The sequence below is a fragment of the Podarcis vaucheri genome, assembly GCF_965113315.1.
Source record: "Podarcis vaucheri genome assembly, chromosome: 8".
Lineage (NCBI taxonomy): Eukaryota > Metazoa > Chordata > Lepidosauria > Squamata > Lacertidae > Podarcis > Podarcis vaucheri.
This window is the reverse complement of record NC_138766.1, coordinates 56,517,437-56,541,360: the sequence shown is the minus strand read 5'-3', so window position 1 is coordinate 56,541,360 and position 23,924 is coordinate 56,517,437. Positions and strand designations below refer to the sequence as shown.

General features: G+C 44.0%; 1 protein-coding gene and 1 long non-coding RNA gene across 3 annotated transcripts in view; one reads left to right on the top strand and one right to left on the bottom strand.

Moving 5' to 3' along the window:
• The first annotated feature begins 370 nt into the window (after positions 1–370).
• Positions 371–23,924, top strand: part of SDR16C5 (short chain dehydrogenase/reductase family 16C member 5) — a 36,691-nt gene continuing 13,137 nt past the window's right edge. Inside the window, exons 1-2 of one of the 2 annotated variants that reach the window (XM_082233990.1) lie at positions 371–451; positions 22,146–22,502. In XM_082233990.1, coding sequence (XP_082090116.1) covers positions 22,182–22,502 — 321 coding nt within the window. In that variant the 5' untranslated portion in view covers positions 371–451; positions 22,146–22,181. Of the gene's footprint in view, positions 452–18,426; positions 18,563–22,145; positions 22,503–23,924 lie in introns of those variants that run through there. The other variant, XM_082233989.1, reaches the window with a different exon arrangement.
• LOC309538518 lies at positions 5,770–12,823 on the bottom strand. Its single transcript, XR_014222263.1, has 3 exons — positions 11,398–12,823; positions 10,751–10,821; positions 5,770–6,421 (listed from the first exon to the last, which is right to left on the bottom strand). It is a non-coding gene; the product is annotated as an uncharacterized lncRNA (long non-coding RNA).

Sequence of the window (23,924 nt, the reverse complement as noted above, 5' to 3'; positions counted from 1 at the left end):
TTCTTAACCTGAAGCAGTATTTCTGGGTTAGGGGAGTGTGTAACCTGAAGCGTATGTAACCTGAAGCGTATGTAACCCGAGGTACCACTGTAACTTTTTGGATGGTCGCCCCAAGAAAGCTCAGCAACTGTGTCTGGATTTTTACCTCTTGAAATATGGAACTCTAAATTAGGGAGACTATGGTACGTGACTCCACTTAAGACTGCCAAATACCTAGAGAAATTGTAATGATCATTCCTGGAAGTGTGGAAAGAGAAGCCGGGTCACATGCCTTGCCAAGCCACACCCCCAGGCTACACTCCGAGAATACATTCCACAATGGCCCTGCCCTGCCCTCTCTTTGTCTACTGTGCCCTGTCTGGGATGAGTCCTTGATCACTAATCATGCCTCTTGCTTTCTTAGAACCAGAGAGGGGGGTGTTTGAAAACTTCTTACTCTGACTGTCAAAAGGTAAGTGTCCCACCTGCTACTCCATCCACTTTTGCTTCTGGACCTGCCCAGCCCAGACATATGGCTTCCCATTAAGGTTGCCCATGAAGATATGCAACCCTAGAGCTCAAAACCCCTGCTTTAAATCCCCAAAGTTATTTATTAACTTATTTTAAAGATGCAGCATTTGGGGAGTGGGAGAAATGGAGAAATAATTTTAGTGCCATTTTTGCTTTTTGATATATAAACGGGAAAGAAAATAAGCCTCTTGCTTTAAATAGTGGCTCATTAAATTATGGGAACTGGCAGTCCTAAGTGATGTACTATTGACTCAGTGGAAGGAAAGCAACAATGAGAGTAGGAATGGGAGCCATTAGGGAGTTCTTGGAATATAAGGCAAGGAATGCTATGGTGCAACGTCTCCCACTCCTTATTGGTGTCAAGCTTGGAGAGTCCTCCCCTGCCTTTCATAACTTCACAGATAAGAATTAACAAGCAGTCGGTGGATTTTATTACAGCTTCATGTTGCGATCACAAAATACGCAGCTCCTGGCAAGGAGGGCAGTTGCCTACTCTAACCCCTACTTCCGACTTCCGCAGCAAGAAACGCACCAATGGGAAGTTCCTCCCTCCCTCTGCCTCCTTTGCTCCCTGATACGTTCAGACCTCCGAGTCTGGGGAGAGGGGGAGGTCCCCCATACTCTTGATTGACATCTCTCCTAGCTGTCCCCTCCCTTCTGGTTCCCGTGTCATTACCTTGTAGCTGGGTAGCTCCTCTCTAATCTGTTCAGCTTCTGTGTCTGTGTCTGTGTCTGCCTGTCTCTCTGCTTCTGAAAATGCTGGAGGAGGGCGGGGGGGGGGCAAATACTTCCCCCGCCCCTCTTCTGAGAGAAGCTGATCTGCCTGCAACTGCATTCCCCCATTTTCAGATCCAGACCATTCCCTGACATCTGGTTTATCTCAGGGGTTCTCAAACTGTGGTCCGCAGATGAGCTTTAGTCATGTGGTCTGCAGTGTCTGTGGATTCGTGGTTGAAGACAGGAGATGGCACATCCCTCCCATTAAATATTCATATTGATTTCTAATTATATTTCATTTATTACCGTATATACTCCTGTATAAGCTAACTTTTTCAGCACATTTTTTAATGCTGAAAAAGCCTCCCTCAGCTTATACTCAAGTGAGGGTCCTCTTTGCCACTGTCGGTGGCGGCAGAGGAGGAACGAGCAGCCCGAACGCAGCCCTTTCGGGCTGCGTATTCTTCCTCCGCCACTGCCGCCACCAGCCTCTGCCTCTTGGCAGCACCCTAGGTAGGCAGGGGGACGGGAGGGGCTGAGGGGGAGAGAGGAGCCCCCTTTGCCGTGTGCGCATGCGTGCACACACACACTCTGGCCCACCAGGAGGTTTATGGTGTGGTGAACCGGCTTATTCTCAAGTATATACAGTATATTGTATTACATTTTCTATGCACAGCAATATACAGTGGTACCTCAGGTTACATACGCTTCAGGTTACATACGCTTCAGGTTACATACGCTTCAGGTTACAGACTCTGCTAACCCAGAAATAGTACCTCGGGTTAAGAACTTTGCTTCAGGATGAGAATAGAAATTGTGCTCCAGTGGTGCGCAGCAGCGGGAGGCCCCATTAGCTAAAGTGGTACCTCAGGTTAAGAACAGTTTCAGGTTAACAGGTCGGAGCCAAACAGAAAAAAATATTTCATTGGTCTGCCAAGACGCTCAGCAATTTTCATATGGTCGGGGGGGCGGGGAGTTGGAAAACCACTGATTTCTATATTTATTTATTTATTGTATCATCCTTGGTTTGGAAAGGTAGCACAGAGAGGAAGAGGGTATTGTTTAATTGGCAATGCTATTTTGATGTGTCTCATTTTGAGGTCCCTTCCCTTTTTGTTGTTACAATTGTCTTTTTCCTCTTCTTTTTCCTCCGCTTTAATGATTATCCAGCAGTGGAAAATGCAGAAGTCATAAAAAAATGTAAAACTGTAATTCGTTTACTGCATTAAAATGTTTTTATAATGGGGGTGGGTGTTCACATGTAGCATTTGGTAATTAGTACTTTGCAATATTTTATTCTTAATATCTTTAGTAATTACAATAAATATATTTCCTGGTTCTAAAAAAAAGAACATGGGCAACACAATAAATGTGCTGCTGGAACCTAATATATATATATTTAAAAACTTCTTTCTAACCTGCATTGCAAGCCAGCCTACTACATAATCAGAGGCATTGTTCACTCCCTGGGTAAGAAAACAACTTCCCATTTACATTGCTTTAAATGTCTGCCAACATTTTATACCTGTTGTAAGTTCAGTTCTTGATTTCAAAATGCCCATAATGATTTCAATCCTGGTTGTGTATAATAAGCTTCTAATGACAGGTCACTAGTTTATTATAAATATGATTATTTCTAACATGCAAAAGCTAAACACATGCACAGCAGAAATGCCAACAGCTTACTAATGTATAAACTGGAGGTGGAGCTTCTCCAGTTATACTGCCTATCATTTATCTCATAGTAGCAGCTAATTAATTGCTACTTATACACTATATACATCTCAGTAAAACTGATTTCTTTACAAAAAGAATCAAGCCACAGAATTTCCATAGAATCCTTTGGGATTCCTTCAGGCTACCCAGTACCTCTTGGCTGACAGTATATAGTCTGCAGCCTTGGGTTAGTCAACCCTTATCCAACCCATGAGAGTGGATAGATAAATCTAGTTTATGTTAATTTCACATTTTCATTTATAAGTCCATTCTGTCCCATTTCTACATCAATCTGCTTTTTTAAAAAAACTATGCAAAATTTCATATTGAAATAGGTTTTGTAACAAATACCGTACATATTTTATCACAATGCATACATGTATTTTTCTTTTTGTGTATACATTTTTAAAAATACACATTTTAATGCATTTTGGTACCTTTTTATTTTTTAAAAAAACAAACACCAAGCACTCTAGGAACACCAGGAGGCCAGCATGGTGTAGTGGTTAAGAGCGGTGGAGTCGTAATCTGGTGAACCGGGTTCGCTTCCCCGCTCCTCCACATGCAGCTGCTGGGTGACCTTGGGCCAGTCACACTTCTCTGAAGTCTCTCAACCTCACTCACCTCACAAAGTGTTTGTTGTGGGGGAGGAAGGGAAAGGAGAATGTTAGCCGTTAGAGACTCCTTCGGGTAGTGATAAAGCGGGATATCAAATCCAAACTCCTCCTCCTCTTCTTCTTCTTCTTCTTCTTCTTCTTCTTCTTCTTCTTCTTCTTCTTCAGGAAATGATGTCAAAGTTTCTCTCTTATGTCAGTTTTCTGACATATTAACTGGGCTGAGGATTGGGCTGCCTGGCAGGAAACAGTTGTTGCCTCTTGGCAACAGCAGTGTTCGCTTTTAGAAACACAATTCCATCTTTACAAATGTATTCAGATACTCTTATGAATTATATTTATTTTACTTTCTGTAATTGGAATCGTGCTGTTGCTAAACACTTATCTCTTCAACCTATCACCTTCGTACCTACACATACTTTTAACCCTTATTGTGTGATGAATTCTCCTTTGGTCTGTAAATTGGTTAAATTTATGTAAATTATAACTAAGTTGAGGAGAATGGGCATATTGACTATACTATATTGTTTTGTCTATACCAGCCTTTCTCAGCCTTGGGTCCCCAGTGGTCAGATGATGGAAGTTGTAGCTCAACAACATCTGGGGAGCCACGGTTAAGAAAGGTTAGGCTATAATGATTGGTAGTGGCTTCTTCAGGGTTTCAGGAAAGATGGTCTCCAGCCCTACCTAGAGATTCTGGGGATTGAACCTGGGCTCTTCTGCATGAATGCAGCTGCTCTGCCACTGAGCTACAGCCCATTTGTCGCTATATAGCACAGAGCACCTTTTTCTATACCATACTTGACAAGGAAGCATAGAAACCTATGACGGATTACTAAATTACAGTTCATTGTTTCTTCTAATCCAGGTGGAACACATTTACAAAAATGAACATCTTCTCATTATCTTGTGAGTGTCTGGAGGGGGTTGGAGGATGGATGACGGCTAACAGATTGAGGTTGAATCCTGACAAGACAGAAGTACTGTTTTGGGGGGACAGGAGGCGGGCAGGTATGGAGGACTCCCTGGTTCTGAATGGAGTAACTGTGCCCCTGAAGGACCAGGTGCGCAGCCTGGGAGTCATTTTGGACTCGCAGCTGTCCATGGAGGCGCAGGTCAATTCTGTGTCCAGGGCAGGTATTTACCAGCTCCATTTGGTACGCAGGCTGGGAACCTATCTGCCCATGGACTGTCTCGCCAGAGTGGTCATGCTCTAGTTATCTCTCACTTGGACTACTGCAATGCGCTCTATGTGGGGCTACCTTTGAAGGTTACCTGGAAACTACAACTAATCCAGAATGCAGCAACTAGACTGGTGACTGGGAGTGGCCGTCAAGTCCACATAACACTGGTCTTGAAAGACCTACATTGGCTCCCAGTATGTTTCCGAGCACAATTCAAGGTGTTGGTGCTGACCTTGAAAGCCTAAAACAGCCTCGGTCCAGTATACCTGAAGGATCGTCTCCACCTCCATTGTTCTGCCCGGACACTGAGGTCCAGCGCCGAGGGCCTTCTGGCAGTTCTCTCACTGTGAGAAGCCAAGTTACAGGAAACCAGGCAGAGGGCCTTCTCGGTAGTGGCACCCACCCTGTGGAATGCCCTCCTACCAGATGTCAAAGAGAAAAACAACTACCAGACTTTTAGAAGACCTCTGAAGGCAGCTCTGTTTAGGGAAGCTTTTAATGTTTGACAGACTATTGTATTTTAATATTTTATTGGAAGCTGCCCAGTGTGGCTGGGGAAACCCAGCAACTGGGCATGTTGCCAGGCAACTATGTGTTTATGTGCATATCAGAAACAAGGCTCATATTCTTGTTCGCTATCTGGAACTAATATCTGTAAAACACCTCTGTGGTATGAAGCATATTGGACAGGCTATAATGATACACTTTTAAACAGATTAAGCTTTTTAAACGAGGGCATAGTTGCATGCCTCTTTTTAATACTATACTGTATAATGCTGAAAGCAGTCCAGCTACAATCTTTGGACTCCTTATGGTGACCTGTTTATTACGCATATATCCTGTTTAGCTTGCGCAAAGCTTATGCAGAAGTTGGATTAAATCTGGTCTTTATTAGGCTTTGTTTACAGGGCAGTTACACAACAAGCATTCCTCCTGATTTGGTCTACCCATTAATCAACTGATTATCCCACACTTCTCTGTGCATTTTGTCATCACTTTCCTCACCACAAAAGACCCGCCTTACACAATTACTTTACTCCAATTTAATTCCACATATAATTGCAACCTACATTTCCAGCATGCGACTGAATTACACCTGCAAAATACTGGCAGGCCAGAGGTGACTACAATCATGTCTATGTAGAAGTACATTCCCATTGAAATAAATGAAACCTGTCAAGTAATACACTCAGAAACAAGGGGAAAGTGCCACAGAGTTCAAAATGTAGTCGGTTCAAAACTCCAGAGACCCAGAATTTCACAGTGCAGGAACTGTGATAAAAATTGGTTTGGACAAAACTGGCTTTCTGCTTCTGCTTCAGTCATTTATAGTCTGGCTAGACCTATGTGTAAACTAGTGAGTTCAAACTGCTTAACAACAACATTGTGAATTGATTCTGTAGAAGCAATGTTAATTGATTACCATAGAATATATTTTTGTACAATGTGACTGAAGTTACAGTCAAAAGGCAATATATTTTTGTCAGCAAACGTTGGTTATAATTATTATTCTTTATTATTTCTGTTCACTGCTGTTTTTAAAAATTCTCAAAGCAGTTCCCAAATTCCAGTTTGTCAAGGTAATATGACGGTCAGGGCAAGGAACGTTTGCAAGGAGAACATCAACTCATGGCTGTCTTTGGCCAACCACACTTCTTATCTTCTTGTCTTCTAATTTGACTAAGGCAGGGGTGAGAAACAGATGTTTGAATTCATCTCCCACAACTGCAGCCATCATAACTGTGAAAAGAAAGTCTTTGGAGATAGATGATAGATAGATAGAGTCAAACCTCAGTTCCCGAATGCCTCCATTATTGTACATTTTGGCTCCTGAATGCCAAAAACCTGGAAGTAAATGCTCCGGTTTTCAAACGTTTTTTGGAACCTGAACGTCCGACATGGCTTCCACTCCACGCCTTGGTTGTCGAACATTTCAGAAGTCAATCGGTCTTCCAGAACAGATTACGTTTGAGAACTGAGGTTTGACTGTAGAGATAGATAGATGAAGATGATAGGTAGATAGATGATAGATAGATGATAGATAGATAGATGATAGATAGATAGATAGACACTGTCATGTACTACTAAAGATTAACTTAAATATACCCCAGAACAGCAGCAATTATGTTAAAACTTTTAAAATGGCATGTTACATTATTCCAATCTATTGAATCCTTAGCCTAAACGTTTGAAATGGCTATTCAATTGCACTCAGACTTGTAAAATGCTTATATGGTGCTTAGACCAGATAATAGTTTACTTTCTCAGGCAGTAGTTAGATTTTCCTCAACAAATAATCTGAAAAATCAAGCACTCATTCCTGAATAACCAGCAGAAACAAAAACTAATATGATAATCAGACAGCAGGGAAATCAAAGACTTCTGGAAAAGAAAGTCTTTCAAACAATGACAGAACACAAAGGGGACAAGCTGGTTTCCCAAGACAGGGAATTCCATATATTGTGTGTCACTACCGAATGGCTACTAGCCATGGTGGTTCAACCTCCAGTGTCAAAGGCTGCATACAAGTTGCTGGTCATCACATGTATGGAGAGTGATGTTGCACTCAGACTCTGCTTAAAGGCTTCTCATGGGTCTCATCTGGTTGGCCATGGTGATAACAGGATGCTCAACTAGATGGGCCTTTGGCCTGATCCAGCAATAACCTAGATTACTTCAAAAGTCAAATTAGAAGAAGGGAGAAAACCTATGACTAGCATACCATGTCCTACTAGATAATTATTTTAGGTTTGCTGCATCAACAGCTTCTTCTTTTTCTTAATTCTTTTGGATCAAGTTTTCTATACCTTTCACTTAATATAGACAAATAATTAGTCATTTAGATATTCCTATTAAAGCAAGCAAATGTTCCTTTGGTCATATATGTCTTCAGTTGTCCAGAGTGCTTAGCATTATTTTTGTTTGTGTGACTCCACAGGGGGTTGTCTGGTACAGGGTTGAAAGTTGTACTATGCCATTTCATAACAACACAATTGTAGGAAACATTTAAAATTTACATATGTTAGCACCATATGTTAGCAAAATATTCAATATTATTAATTCACTTTTTTAATCTCCAGATTGTGATCTAATCGCTAACAAAGGAAAGGCCTGGAATATCATTCAAATTCAAATCTTGACCTATGAGTTCTGCTGCCCTGTAAGCCACCTTCAAGAACACAGAATCCTTTAAAGGTCAAAGCTCTTCCAAAGGCATCTGCAAGAGTTGTCCATCTGGCTTCTTCTTTAGCCCAGCTCTCTTTGTTATACTTGGTTGAATTCTTACCTTTTTAGTAAAAAAATTAACTTTTCTTCTGCCTTGCTTAACATTTCATTTTCCCCTGTCATGTAGATTTTGGCCAATGGCTTTAGCTATCTATTTCTTTTCAATTGGGTTTTGTATTTTCCAGTGTGGAAGTTGTGGCTTTCTTTTGGTTTTGTTATACACACACACACTGAGAGAGAGAGAGAGAGAGAGAGAGAGAGAGAGAGAGAGAGAGAGATGGGTGGTGCTGTGGCCTAAACCATCAAGCCTCTTGAGTTTGTACTGCCAGCAGTTCAAATCCACACAACGAGGTGAACTCCTGTCACTTTGTCCCAGCTCCTGCCAACCTAGCAGTTCAAAAGCATACCAGCATGAGTAGATAAATAGGTACCACTGTGGTGGGAAGGTAAACAGCATTTCCATGCGCTCTGACTTCCATCACGGTGTTCCGTTGTGCCAGAAGCAGTTTGGTCGTGCTGGCCTCATGACCCAGAAAGCTGTCTGTGGACAAACGTCAGCTCCCTCAGCTGAAAACAGAGATAAGCACTACACCCCATAGTATAATTTGACTGGCCTTAACTGTCCAGGGGTCCTTTACCTTTACCTATATATTAGTACTGGGCTTTTTCACTTTCCTGCCTATAGAAGTTGCTGTTTCCTCTGGTTGAAAAAGTATACTGCAGCTAGCTCAAACGTTCTTAGTTAAGGATTTAGATTGAACAATAATGTTAACTATGTAGTGATTACAATGTTCTCCTTTCTCCTTTGCTCTTAATTATGTGCAGGTCTTTCTAACCAGTGGTCTAGTGGTTAGAACAGTGGTTTTCAACCAGTGTGCCATAGCATCCTGGGGACAACACTGGCCTCTGTGCCTATTCCTTCCCTCTGGCCTCTGATGCCCTCTTCATCTCTGCTTCCCAAAGGCTCTGCAGGCAAGGGGTGACATAACTGGGCTCCTGAGCCCCACAAGAGTGCTGTAGAAAGAATGTGCAGTGATTCGTCAAGGGAGCCATGAACTCAAAAAGTTTGAAAACCTCTGGGTTAGAGTGTTGGAATAGGTCCTGGGAGACCAGGTTTCAAATCCTGATGCAGCCATGAAGCTCACTGGGTGACCCTGGGCCAGTCGCTGTCTCTCAGGCTAACCTAACATGGTTTATTGCAACTATTAATATTGCTCAGTTTGATGTGGCTGGGTACATAAAAACTGAGTCCTTTTGGGATGAAGCATAGTCCAGACCCATTAGATATTATTCAAACTTTTACTTGCAGAACTCTCTTTAAAACATAACCAAAAAAAAGTAAATGATACATCTAAACAGTTCCATATTTTGTGCATGTCCAGCACAGGCTCAGCACCTAAGCACCGGGAACCCCTGGAATCTCGCACCACTCAGAGATTTTTGGAGGGGGGCATGCAACAACATGTTTACCATCCATCTGGTGTGAAGTTGCCATACTCATGTCCAGGAAAACTGACAGTACTCAAGCTATACTATACTATACCTTTAAAGCACATAAAAGGTAAAGGTAAAGGTAAAGGTACCCCTGCCCATACGGGCCAGTCGTGTCCGACTCTAGGGTTGTGCGCCCATCTCACTTAAGAGGCCAGGGGCCAGCGCTGTCCGGAGACACTTACGGGTCACATGGCTAGCGTGACGAAGCTGCTCTGGCGAGCCAGCACCAGCGCAGCACATGGAAACGCCGTTTACCTTCCCGCTATAAAGCAGTACCTATTTATCTACTTGCACTTCGGGGTGCTTTCAAACTGCTAGGTGGGCAGGAGCTGGGACCGAAAGACGGGAGCTCACCCCGCTGCAGGGATTTGAACCACCAACCATGCGATCGGCAAGCCCTAGGCGCTGAGGTTTTACCCACAGCGCCACCCGCGTCCCTTTTAAAGCACATAATTCCCCTCAAAGAATAATTTACCCGTCACAGATTTACCATTTCCAGCAACCCTTAACAAACTACAGTACCCAGAATTCTTTGAGGGAGAGAATGCGCTTTGGATGTTCTTTAAAAATAGTGTACATGTAGCCTCACCCACTATGTATAAACCCAGATATTTCAGAGCACATTTCAGTAGCTTTTCATCAGATTGGAGTAATTTGATCACATTTGCCTGAATGTACCAGTTCCAAATGCTCGCTTCTTCACACAAATCTATTATATTAAAATTACCAATCATAGCCAATAGCATGTAACCATAGTGATGAGTGTTACCTGACCTGCCACTGTAGAAACCTCATCCCTATAGTTCATACTACATTTGAAGACACATCTACCCAGGACTTCCATTTTCTTCAGCCAACTGAGGGCTTATCCACACTTACGGTACCTTTTCCTCTACATTTTCAAGGCGTGGTCTGCATTCCATGTCCAAGTGCCTTCTTTCTTTCTTTCTTTCTTTCTTTCTTTCTTTCTTTCTGCTCCAGAGCTTTCCCCACAAAAAATTGCACTTTAAAGCTGAATCGGAGTAAATGGCAATCCACAGAAAACCCCAATTGCCATTTGTTGTGCTTCAGCTTTAAAGAGCAGGTTTTTGCAGGGAATGCCTAGGATGGAAACAAGGCAATATTATTGCAACCTACCTTCCCTCTCCATTTACAGACCTCGTAATACAGGGGTGGGGGACCTATGGCCCTGCAGGTGTACTTAGCACAGTGTTATTTTTCTAGAAAAAAAGGTGCCGGAACTCAGCACAAACTTCTCCCTTCTTGTCTTGAAATGGCAATGGCACCCACCTGAGAGAGCTCCTGCTGGGGGGAAAGCCCTGACTCAGCATGTATTAATGTCAGGTACTTAGCAGGCAAAACTGTTGAAATAAACATGTATTCATTACACAGTGAAAGACAGCCATAGAGTAAGCCACCCACATCTCACATAGCAAGATGTCCCACACTATTAGTTGTCATCAGCCGTGCCTCCACTCTAGATGGAATGCAGACAAAAGTTTCTCATTCTGATCTTAGAGTTCAGGCAGGTTAGTACAGGAAGAGAAGATCTCAGGAATTTCAAAGTTATCGCTAGCACTTTGTATTGTAACCCAAATCATACAAGTGTAGGCAATTGTGCATGGTCTAAAAGGATGTGGGCAGAGAAATAAGAACTTGTGGACATCCAATGACACTGAATGTTGCAAGTTTCAAAGGGACAAAAGAAATGACTAATTCACAAAGTGCATTAAATCACGCCCACAAGTGGCAGTGAAGGCCACTAACTTGGATGACTTTAAAAGAGTATTAGACAAATTCATGGTGGACAAGGCTATCAATAGATACTGGCTAAATAATAATGATAATAATGATAATGATAATAGTTTCTATACCACCCTTCATCCAAGGATCACAAGGCAGTTTACAATATAAAAACACAAAAATACCTAACTTACAGGCAATGACTGTTTTGCATGGGGGTTGCATTCCTGACCCCCACACGCATCAGTGTGTGTAAGCCACCTCTGCCCCATTACGCCTCTGCTCACACCTTGTCCAGCCAATTCAAGGTTGTGGTGATGTGTGTGTGCATGATTGCTATGCTCTGCCTCCCTGATCAGAGTCAGCATGCTTCTGAATAATACCAGTTACTGGAAACCTCAGGAGTGTGCTCAAATCCTGCTTTCTGGATTTCCATTGGCATAGCGCCCAAATGTATAGTGTGCCAACCACACCTGTAAAGGGATGGCATTTCAAGGAAATGCCAAAGGCAATACTGTATGTGACAGGTGTAAGGTAGCAATTAGAGGATAGTGAGACAATAGGATCACTAATATGAATGCTGAAATAAACCAGGAATATCAGGTAAGAGCTAGTTGATGGGAGTTGACCGGATGGTATCAGGAGGTGGTGAATGCTTCCTTATAGAAAGGGAAGGTGCTGGTTACCTTGAAAGAGGTGGTGCTTTCTGGACCCAGGGTATAACACATTTTTCCATGTATAAGACTATAATTTTTCCTAAATTTCTGAAGTTTAAAATAAGGGGTCATCTTATACACAGATAGTGCATAGTGCATTTTTTTTATTTTGAGTCCCCAAAAATAGGGATCGTCTTATACACGGAAGAATACAGTAATTATAATTCCCTCCCAGCCATAAATATTCCTGGCGAAGGTGCATAAGAAGTTACTGTTTAGATTTTCTTGATTAGCCAGGCATTTTAATTATTTTGTATTGTTTTTATGCTTTGTTGTACTTGGTTGCCTTTATGTTTTCAAGGTAGGTGTTGTTGTTAAATGCCAATTAAACGCCAGAAGAGACTCTGTTTTAAATACATTCATCTGTAATGATCATAGAGTAAAACACTTCCTCTGTGTTATTCAATTCCTGAGGAATACCACCAGGGTGGGTTTTCATTCTATTCAGAAAGCTTGTGAATTTTGCTGTTGCTAATGTTGAGGTAGCTATTTCAAACCAGTTTTGCTATGGCTGATGGTTTAGACTTGTCATAAGGATTGTTTCTGGTGGCTTTTCTTTCTTTCTAGCGTGTTTCTTGTTTTTGCTGTATACAGTGGTACCTTGGGTTAAGTACTTAATTAATTCCAGAGGTCCGTTCTTAACCTGAAACTGTTCTTAACCAGAAGCACCACTTTAGCTAATGAGGCCTCCCACTGCTGCCGCGCCGCCGGAGCACGATTTCTGTTCTCATCCTGAAGCAAAGTTCTTAACCTGAAGCACTATTTCTGGGTTAGCGGAGTCTGTAACCTGAAGCGTATGTAACCTGAGGTAACTAGTTGTTTAATCATTTATAAGTTGCCTAGAGAGTTTATTACTTGATTATAGCAGGGTCCCTGAAAAATAAAATCTTCACTGCAGGTGAGTTAAAATATTATGGGATGCAACCCGCCATAATATTATGGCTGCTGCCCGCGGGCTCACAAGGCTTGCGGGCAGCAGCCTGTAGCCCGAAGCACGGGGCGCCCTCCGGAGGGCGCCCGGTGCTTCGGGCAAGGGTCCGCAAGCCTAGCGTGCCTGGCGGGAGGTCCCGCCGGGCGCGCGAGGCTTGGGGCAGCAGCCTGCAGCCCGAAGCACGGGGAGCCCTCCAGAGGGCTCCCGTGCTTTGGGCGAGTGTCCGCAAGCCTCGTGCGCCCAGCGGGACTTCCCGCCAAGCGTGCGAGGCTTGGGGCGGCAACCTGCAGCCGGAAGCACGGGGAGCCCTCCGGAGGGCGCCCGGTGCTTCGGGCAAGGGTCCGCAAGCCTAGCGTGCCTGGCGGGAGGTCCCGCCGGGCGCGCGAGGCTTGGGGCGGCAGCCTGCAGCCCGAAGCACGGGGAGCCCTCCGGAGGGCTCCCGTGCTTTGGGCGAGTGTCCGCAAGCCTCGTGCGCCCAGTGGGACTTCCTGCCAAGCGTGCGAGGCTTGGGGCGGCAGCCTGCAGCCCGAAGCACGGGGAGCCCTCCGGAGGGCTCCCGTGCTTTGGGCGAGTGTCCGCAAGCCTCGTGCGCCCAGCGGGACTTCCCGCCAAGCGTGCGAGGCTTGGGGCAGCAACCTGCAGCCCGAAGCACAGGGAGCCCTCCGGAGGGCGCCCCGTGCTTCGGGCAGGTGTGCACAAGGCTTGGGGCGGCAGCTGCGGCTGGGGGGAAAATAATTTTTCTTATTCATTCCACCCCCCAAAAAAAACCGAGGTGCGTCCTATGGGCCAGTGCGCCCTATAGGACGAAAAATACGGTATATTGTTAGTTCTAGAAAGCTCGCTTATAGATTTTTTCAAAGGGAGGGGGTTGGCAATGCTTTTCTTTTTCTGTAATTTTATTACACCAAGTTGCTGTGAAGATGGAAACAGATTGTGGCTTATTTCAGCCTATTGAAAACTGGGACATCATATACTTACAATAAAAGATTTGATCTTCTAGTGAGGCTTTCCAGTATGAATCTTTGTTATCAGTTAAAATCATATTCAGAAGATATCCTGAAGACATGAAGGATTAACAATTCCATGGTTTATAACCTAATATTATAACTGCAGAAATAGCTAAACAAAAGCATTTTCTATATAAACTGGCTTCTAGCACCCTCCAATGGATTATGGCAGTATAATAATTTGTTGAGGCGAAGCATAATTTGTCAAAATGTGTGTGTGTGTTTAAGCATCCTGTTACTAAGGCAGCCTTCACCAACGTGGTGCCATGCAGCTGTTTTGAACTACAATTCCTATCAGCCCCAGCAATGCTGGAAAGCTGTACTAAGGGATTCTGAATCGGAAATGAGCTCTATTTAAATCCTAAACTTTAGAAGAGAATCATTCTTAATATTGGATAGAAAAAGAAATGCAGAATACATACTTCCAATATCTATATAGCCCTGTACCGCAAGACAGCTCCATGTTATCTACATGCCCTTCCACACAAACTAATGCAGATACATCCCAAATTCCCCCCTTGCAAGGGCTTTTCTGAGAATGACTGAACTGGCTGGATAATCTTTTGATGGGAATCAATCCCCAGTCCCCTGCTGTGATCCAAACAAAAATCATCTCCACACTGCTTTAGCCTTAGCGAAAGGCTCCCATGGCTTTTTCTGCTATGGGAGCTTCTCTGCCTGTGGCTAAAAAGGATGGTTTTTGTTGACATGGTGGCCAGGGGAACAAAATGTAAACCTTCCCATGCACTACAGTCTTGTCAAAAATGGCCCTGTGTCTTTTGGTATTACAGTGGTACCTCGGGTTAAGAACTTAATTCGTTCTGGAGGTCTGTTCTTAACCTGAAACTGTTCTTAACCTGAAGCACCACTTTAGCCAATGGGGCCTCCTGCTGCCGCTGTGCCAGCGGAGCACGATTTCTGTTCTCATCCTGAAGCAAAGTTCTTAACCAGAGGTAATATTTCTGGGTTAGCCGAGTCTGTAACCTGAAGTGTCTGTAACCCGAGGTACCACTGTACTTTCTAAGACGCTGACACAGTTGCTAATGAAGCATTATTTGCAACATCTAGGTTGACCCTTACTTAAGTACAGGCCACACACTCCCATTTACACGCATTCAATATGTGCACAACCACATATATGTGCATCAAACCGAACCTGGCAAGGGCCCCAAAATGTCACAGAACCGTCATAAAAGGGGCAGGTGTGGCAGGGACAGAACAGGGTGTTTGCAGGATTTTCCAATGATATTTCAAATATATGCAATTTTATTGCTGCATGTGGTACCTCGGAATATAATCCCAGCATAAATGGGGGATTGCCTCGATAGGAAGCCATTTTCAAATGAATATTCAATAGCAACTTTTCATATGTCATTTGAAATGCTTTTTAAAAATTGTTCTGTGAACTGCCCTGAGACCTCGAGGTATAGGCCAGTATATAAATTAAATCAAATCAATAGATAGATAGATAGATAGATAGATAGATAGATAGATAGATAGATAGAAGGGGAAAGTGAGTTCCAATCTAACATCAGAGGTCTTGTTTCCTTTTGCTATTTGTGTAGAGATTTTTAATGCAGCTCAATAATCTTTCAATATTATTTCACAAGGTCTTTGATTGTAATAAAACCCCAAATCAGTTTGTCATAGGGATATCACATTTTTCAAACAGCCAAACTGCTTTTTCCCCCTAAAAAAATAAATAAATTCCATGTCACATAAGCATATCTATTTATCTATCACTGCCACTGACCTCTCTCTTTTCCACTTATGGTAGGCGATCTCAGGATTGTGTCTACAACTCAAGATCCAAAGGGATGGTCAGGGGCAAATCTACTGGGATTTCTTTTTTCTTTGAACCTGTTTTTGAAACTCTCCTTAATTTCAGAAATGATTCACCACATGGCATGAGAATGTTAAGGAATGTTAATGTTAGTATTAAGGAATGTGAATGGGTTAAGTCCATTGGTAAGGAAAGAGTTGGCTCCTTCTGAGTCATTTCTGAGATGCTCCTGCCGGAATCTCCTGACTTCCTTATCAGTGTTTCCATGTATATCTGTGTATAATTTGGCTCAGATTATGGTGGTGGATCATAGCAGAACTGTGGAGTTATCTGATGCAAAGAGCTTGTCTGAGAAGAAAACTTGAAGACAGGGTGGATTTGATTTAAATCACTAGTCAGTAAGACTTGATTTAAATTACTAGTCAGTAAGACTTGATTTAAATCACTAGTCAGTAAGACTTGATTTAAATCATTTTTACAGAAAGAGTCATTCTTGCTGGTATAATCTTAATATTTTACAACCAGATGAAGGTTTCATTTTTGGAATAATAAATTTTCAGAGTAGTTTTTACAGTTATATCAAAAATTACTGATTTGATTATACTATTAGAAATACATAGACAGATAATTATGAAATTATTGTGAGGATTAATAAGTTAACTGTTTATATTTGGACAACTTTTCTGTTATACTTTATTGGAAGGAGAAAAATAATCATTTCCTTAATAACAATTTAAACAATTTATTTAATTAATACAATAACATTATAGCATATGTATCCATGTTTGTTAACTGATGTGGTTAAATGGGTTTTTTTTAAAAAAAAACTTAGACTGAGTTTTAGCACACATGAAAAAATTAAAACAAATCCTTATTTCCTGATGAATAGCCTTTGGACTCTAATGTAACTTAAATAGAAAGCTATCTTTAGAAAGATTTTTCCTCCAAAAGCATTTTATTTTAAAAATCCAATTTAAAATTTAAAAATCCAATTTTTTAATTATTATTTTTAAAAATCATTGATTTTTATCCACCCTGCTTGGAGAACTGACAGACTTCAGGACAAGAGAGCTCCAATCTGTTGCAGGGCTCTATGCAAACGGACTTAGAACTTGCATGTGGACTTTGTTCAACAAGGACTTTGGAGTACAGAAATCCCCTGTGCGACCAAAGAGAGAAAAGCCTTCATGTAACCTGTATTATCATGTGTAAATACAGAGTGTTTTGTGCATGCCAAGTAAAACAACTCTGCTTAAAAACAATTGTTTCATGTTGGTGATCTTAATTACTTTGCTGACGCTTCTGTTGCGCACACAGATACATATCAGGGAATACATATCATCTTGAGCACATGAAACCACATGAAACTAGTTGCATTGGCTCCTGGCTATTTTCTTTTCAAATTATGCCCAGCTTTTTCCAGCACTGCAGCTGTCACTGCCATCGTGGCACAGCAGCATCAGCCAATGCATTCTTTGGAGGCTAGATCTGCTGCCCCTGTGAATCCTCACCTTGCCTCATGGGTGGGCCAGCCCTGTCCCACAGGCATCTGGGTGGCCACTGTGAGAACAGGATGCTGAACTAGATGGGCAACCAGTCGTGACCGACTCCGGGGTTTGCGGCACTCATCTCGCTTTACTGGCCGAAGGAGCCAGCATACAGCTTCCAGGTCATGTGGCCAGCAGGACTAAGCTGCTTCTGGCGAACCAGAGCAGCGCACGGAAACGCCGTCTACCTTCCCACCAGAGTGGTACCTATTTATCTACTTGTACTTTGACGTGCTTTCGAACTGCTAGGTTGGCAGGAGCAGGGACCGAGCAACGGGAGCTCACCCCATCACGGGGATTCGAACCGGCGACCTTCTGATTGGCAAGTCCTAGGCTCTGTGGTTTAACCCACAGCACCACCCGAGTCCCTTTGGATTCACTTACTTAGCTCAAAATGTAACTGCAAAACTTCGAATACCACCCCAGCAATTTAGCTCTATGAGCCTGGGCTCCATGCATGCTGGCAAAGCCTCACTCCTGTCAGCAATTGTGCTGCAGCATTACGGCTTTCCAGACTAGCTGCAGCATCCAGACCAAGGGCAAGGGAAGCCCCACATAGAGCGCACTGCTGCAACCCAGCCGACCCTCTGCTCCTACGTTTGCATGTGTAGAGTCTGAGGTTTCATCTTCACAAGCGACAAAATACGGGAGAAGTTGTAGTCAATGTGTAGGGAGCAGGGACGCGGACTTATAAAAAATATTGGGGGGGCCGGGAAAGCTCGTGAAATGTAAATAAGCTCATGAATATGCAAATAAGCTCATGAATATGCAAATGAAGTGGCGCCGCCCCCTCGTGAGCGAATAGGGGAGAGCGTGCTGCTGCCTATTAATCAGCTCCGGAACAGCTGATATGCGGGAAACCTGGGGCTAGAGGCAGAAGCCCCCGCCCCCGGGGATTCCCCTGTTCTCGCGGGGGACGGCCGGGGCTCTCCAGCTAGGGCGCGCGGCTGGCTGGCTGGCTGGGGAGGGAGCAGGTGGGGAGGAGGCGGGGGACGGCAGCAAGGGCGCCCGAGATTATTGGGGGGGCTGAGCCCCCCCAAAAATTTTTTTGAGGGGGCTCAAGCCCCCTCAAGCCCCATGGAGTCGGCGCCTATGGTAGGGAGGCGGCACAGTAGCAGCGCCGGCTCTCCTGGCCCCCTCGGAGGCAGCTGAGATTGGCCGGTAGCCGACTAAGGAGGGCGGAGGCGGAGGCCCAGGAAATCGCTGCCTCTTTAACAACCGCGGCCCTTGGCCGGAGGGGAGGAGACGGGAGCAGCGGCGGGGGAGTGGGTGGGACCTTCCCGGGGCGCGTGCGCTGGCCAAGTGCTTTATAGCGCGGGACTGCAGCTTCTTGTGGGGCGAGGTCGTCTGCGCAGCCGGAGGAGCGTCGCCTGCGGTAAGGCGAGAGGCTTCAGGCAGGCGCGCGCGCGGCTCGGGCGACTGGGGGAGAGAGACAGAACACGGCCCCTGACGCATTTGGCCGCAAGCAGCATAGGGAGGAGCGCCGCCTCGGGGCTCCTTCTGGCTGACCGGGGCCGCGGAGGGGTGGCTGGGGAAATGCGACGCTCGGACGAGGGTCCCCTGCTGGGCTGCAGCGCGCGCTGTAGGCCGGGGACTTGCACGGCCATCGGGCAGCTCTTTGAAGCGCCGGCTCTCTTGACGTCACCGCTTCCTCGTCGCCGAAGCGCAGCTGCGCTTGGCCGAAATGGTGGCAAAACGGGTCCTGGCGTCGCCGCGGTTCCGGAAAGGGTGGCAGCGGGGGAACTCCTCTCCGTAGGATGCAAACCGACTTGCATGACAGCTAGTCGCGAGCACCTCCGTGAGGCCGAATTCTAGAGCAGACGTCAAGATGGGCGTTTCGTAACGTCGCTATCATCTTCTTTCTTCTTCTTTGGCGATCACTCGTAGCTGAGTAAGATTGTCTTCCATAAACACAGTATTAACAACGAGTCCGTAGGTGACTGCGGAGGCCAATTCTGGATCCACACGTCCTTCCACAGTGGGGACATTCGTTTCCGTGTAGATTTGCCAAGCGCGCCTTCCTCCTAGCACGTTTCTCCCTTGCGTCCTGAGTTCGAGTGTCTTCAAAGCCCATGACACCTTTAATAAAGGCTGTTCTCCAACTGGAGAGCTCGCAGGCAAGTGTTTCCCAATTGTTGGTGTTTATACTACATTTTTAAAAACTTGCCTTAAGACAGTCTTTAAACCTCTTATGTTGACCACCAGCATTACTTTCCATTTTTAAGTTCGGAATAGAGTAGTTGCTTTGGAAGACGGTCATCAGGCATCCGCACAATATGACCAGTCCTACGAAGTTGATGTTGAAGAATCATTGCTTCAACACTGGTGATCTTTGCTTCTTCCAATACACTAGTATTAGTTTGCTTGTCTTCCCAAGTGATATGTAAACATTTTTGGAGACCCCGTTGATGGAATCTTTCGAGGAGTTGGAGATGGCGTTTATAAGTGATCCATGTTTCACAAGCTTAATGTTAAGATGCTTCTAGCAAGGGATTGTTCAACCCTTGGGAAATCGCTTTTTATGAGGTAGAGCTTATCTATTCCAGGCTCAGTCCAAAGAGGTCTTTGCGCAAAAGTAGGCTTTATTTGACAAACCAAGGATTCTTGGCTGGGATACAGTTAAAGTGAAATACTTTGTTGGTTCCTTTGACTTCAGTTGTGTAGCAATTTCTTCTTTTAATGCGGGGGGGGGGGGATTACTTACGCAGATGGTGGTACGCATGTATGTCCTGAAAGGGAAGCAGGCTGTGGGTAGCTGGAAGCTATATCATGTGGTGTCAGTTTCTCAGCTTTTGGCATATTGTAGACAGCAACAATGACCAAAACAGTCTACTAAGACCTCACATCCAAAAAACTGTATGTACGATTGCACTTGCTCAAGTTTCTTGAGTTGATCAAAAGTGCATAATTTTGACTGGATTGAACCAAGTTGGTCCCTCCAGAAAGCATGAGTGGTAAACCAAATAACACCCATAATTTATACATGGTGGTAGATTGCGAAGATTCAAATGGATTTCTGTAAAACACACCCACGTCTTTGTCACTCTACTGTGTCTCTAAAAGTAGCAGAACTTGAAAAGCCGTTTTGCAGTCTGAGGAAAAGTGAGAAGGTTCTTGTAATAATTGAGACAGCAGGCAGTATATCAGTAAACATTTAGACAGCTTGGAAGCACTTACTGCTGAAACCCAGGACATTTTAATTTGTGGTTAGTACATGTATTCAGGGCTACATGAGCACACATTGAATTGAGGCCAAGATGCATGAGCCTCTGGCTGGCCATATCTCACAAGCTAATCCAAATATAATTAAGTGAAAGAATGAAAGAATATACAGTAGACCCTCTGGATATGGATTTCATTCATTCCGGGGGTCCATGTGCACCCCGAAAAATATGTAAGCAGCATGCAGAGCACTTCTGCCCATGAGAAAGCAGTGAAACCCGGAAAAATACTTCCAGGTTTGCGGCTTTCGCAACCCGAAGATTATGTCTCCACAGAGGTACGTAACCCGAGAGTCCACTGTAATGAAAGAAGACTGGATCAAAAACTAGAGCTGCTGAGTTGCTAATCTGTTCATAGTCAGTTATCAAAAGATATATTAATGGACATAGTTCTGTTGACCTTTTGGAGATGCTTTGTGGTGGGAAGTTTCACTTGGATCCATGGGCATAGCCAGGATTTTTATTGGAAAGGGCAGGGCTTTTGTTTCGGGGGGTGCAGAACCAAAGTGATTGGTAAGTTAGTTAAGTATTTCTATTGTTTTACTTGATCTAGGGGGGCAGCTGCACCCCCTTGGCGCTACGCCCATGCTTGAATCCTTTTTGGGTTCTTTGATCTGTGTTGCTCAAATCCTTATGTGGCCCCCTTCAGTCATAAGGGCTAAAAATTTACTGTTAAAAACTGAAGGCACAGGCTTTCTGCCACTTAGTTTATTAGATCTTGTGTTTGTGCAGTTTGCAATGCAGTTCTTATTAAGAAGAGCAGATCACAATCCTTGTGTGTTCCTGGAACCTAGGGCTACCACCTCTCTTTTCCCAAGCTTTTAAAAACTGCATGACAGTCAGGAAAACAGCAGCTTCAGCTTTTCTCTACTTTTCTATGCTGGGAAAAGTATTGGTTGCTGACATTGCTACCTCTTCAAGCAGTATTGCTGTCCATCACACTTCTGTCCTGCCTTTTGCTGTTCCTGCCAACAACAACTTCTGCTCCTGTGGTTCTGTGTGAGCCCAACCCACCCCACCCCATTGCACAGTGTGCTGATTTCCTCAGTTTCCTCTCTTTTCCTTAGGTCAGGGGTCTGCAACCTTTAAGACAAAAAGAGCCACTTGGACCCGTTTCCAAAGGGGAAAAAAACTGGGAGCCGCAAAACTCATCATTATAAAAATAACTTTTTTGTCACTTTTTTATTATTTCTTTGTTTGACCCCTCAGAATTACTGCTCCTCATAGAAATAAACGTTAAATTAACAAGTTACCTTTTTTTGTGTTTGTGTGTTCTTCACTCCCCTTCAAAACAGTGACCAGCGTACATGCCCCCTTTCAATGCAGTGACCAGTGTACATGCCCCTTACAATGTAGCGGGCGGGTGGGCGGGAAGGTGACGTCGGGACGGTGCGTGACTAACACACGCACCGCCCCCATGCGACGTCACAGCCAGTACAGCGCCCTCCACAGTGGGGAGTGTCGGGGCGCACAATGCGCCTCCTCCCCTCGCTAGTATCCGTCCCGGAGCTGTGGCAAAGGTGTAAAAGAGCCACATGCGGCTCCGGAGCCGTGGGTTGCAGACCCCTGCCTTAGGTCCTTGTTTTCTTTATGGACTCTTTTCCTACATTTGTATTCCTGATGATCATGAATGTTTCAATTTACTTCTTTTCCAGCTTCCCTAGACAGCACACACTCAAAAACTTGACATTTATTCACGGCAGTTGAATCTAACTCATCTTTTTAATCACTGAACAGCTAGTTTGAAATATATATATATATATATTGTCCAAGATGAACTTCTTCCTGGAAACACTCAGAGTCATTGGACTGTCAGTATATTTTACACTGGAGAGTTTCGTCTTATTATTCATCCCTGTGCGGAAGAAGAATGTGACTGGTGAAATAGTGCTTATCACGGGAGCTGGAAGCGGAATCGGAAGGCTGATGGCTCTGAAGTTTGCTCGTCTTGGAGCTACATTGGTACTCTGGGATATCAGTGTAGAAGGCAACAAAGAGACAGCCAGACTGGCAAGGAAAAATGGAGCTGCGAGAGTGCACAACTACACTTGTGACTGTAGCAAAAGGCAGGAGGTCTATCAAGTAGCAGATCAGGTAACTTTGTTTTGCAAGTGGAGTTTTATTTTGCATAATGTTTTATCTAGTCCTCAGTTTCACATATGCTCTTGCAGCATGTTCATGTGTTGCAAGATACAACCATAAACACAGCTTCATTGTGCTTAGGTGCATTTGTAGGAAGCCACCATATCAACCTGATACTACCAACCCTTTGGTTTATTCTTCATAGCTGCTCCAACTATTCACTTCTTCAGTCCTTTGAAAGAGTTGGAGCAGCTTAATAGTGACCCTGAAGGTAAACAGTAATGAGGCAAACCAGAACAAATGTACCTTTATTCATAATTACGTTTGGCTGTTGTTGGTTTTTTTAATACATCATAATGCAACCAATGTTTTGATCTCTTGGGTGTAATAATCACCCGTGTGGTATAGGAGTTGCTGCTATTAGACACCTTCTCTCACCACAGGCAACTCAAGGCTTCTGTTACATTTGTTGTGGATATTCTACATCCATAGGGTGAATTACTGTTTTTCTAATTCCATGACTGCTTCATATTTAGAACCACACTGATTAGCATCATTCCATTGGGAGGTCCTTGCCCCACCTGGGGATTACATAGAAACACATAAACAGGCATATACAAGTGAAGAGAGAGAGAGAGAGAGCTCTTCAAGGAATGTGTGGGAGAGATTGGCTTGTTGCTTTTTCAAGAGTACTAATGGGATTGTTTTTTATTTCACACACCCTGATGAATAATCAAAAGTGAGAAGTTGCCCACATCAATTTCTCTGGTTTGGATATGTATGCACAGGGCCAGAAAGTCTCGTATCCTGGTGTCTAATCTGAGAGCAGCTTTTTAATCTCCAGTAGAAGTATGTTGCTTCATTAGCTACCTGAACCTCTCAGTGGAGGCATCAAGGACTGGCAATTTTACAGTGCAGTTCTATATACATAGGGACAAACTATATGGGGCCCTGTTCCATTTGCCAATATTTAAAGGGGAGATAAAAATTGTGTTGACTGTTTAGAGTTGAACCTTGCACATGGCCTAGACAAAGGGATTGTGCCCAGGAAGGCAGTCTAGACATTGTGCAATAAATAAATGTGTGGGAACTTCTGCATGCAAAGCCCATGCCCTCCCTAAGTGATGTCTCTTGAAACTGCAGTCATGAAAATGGTTTTCTTTGCTTTGCTTATGTTAACTGTGAAAGAATCCTTATAGATGTAGAATCCATTGTCACTCTGAAAATCTACCAAAGTGGTTTGAGGGTACAATTTAAAGTGGAGAAATGGTAGCTGTGAATGTGTTTTCAGTGGACCCTTCTTTCCTCTCTCAATCCCCTGCTTTCTCTTTCTTGGGATCTGTGAAGTCAGAGGATGCCCTGCTAGGGGAAAGAGGAAGGGGGTGGGGTTTCAACATCCACCTCTAGTTCAAACCACTGCCCAATACCAGTTCT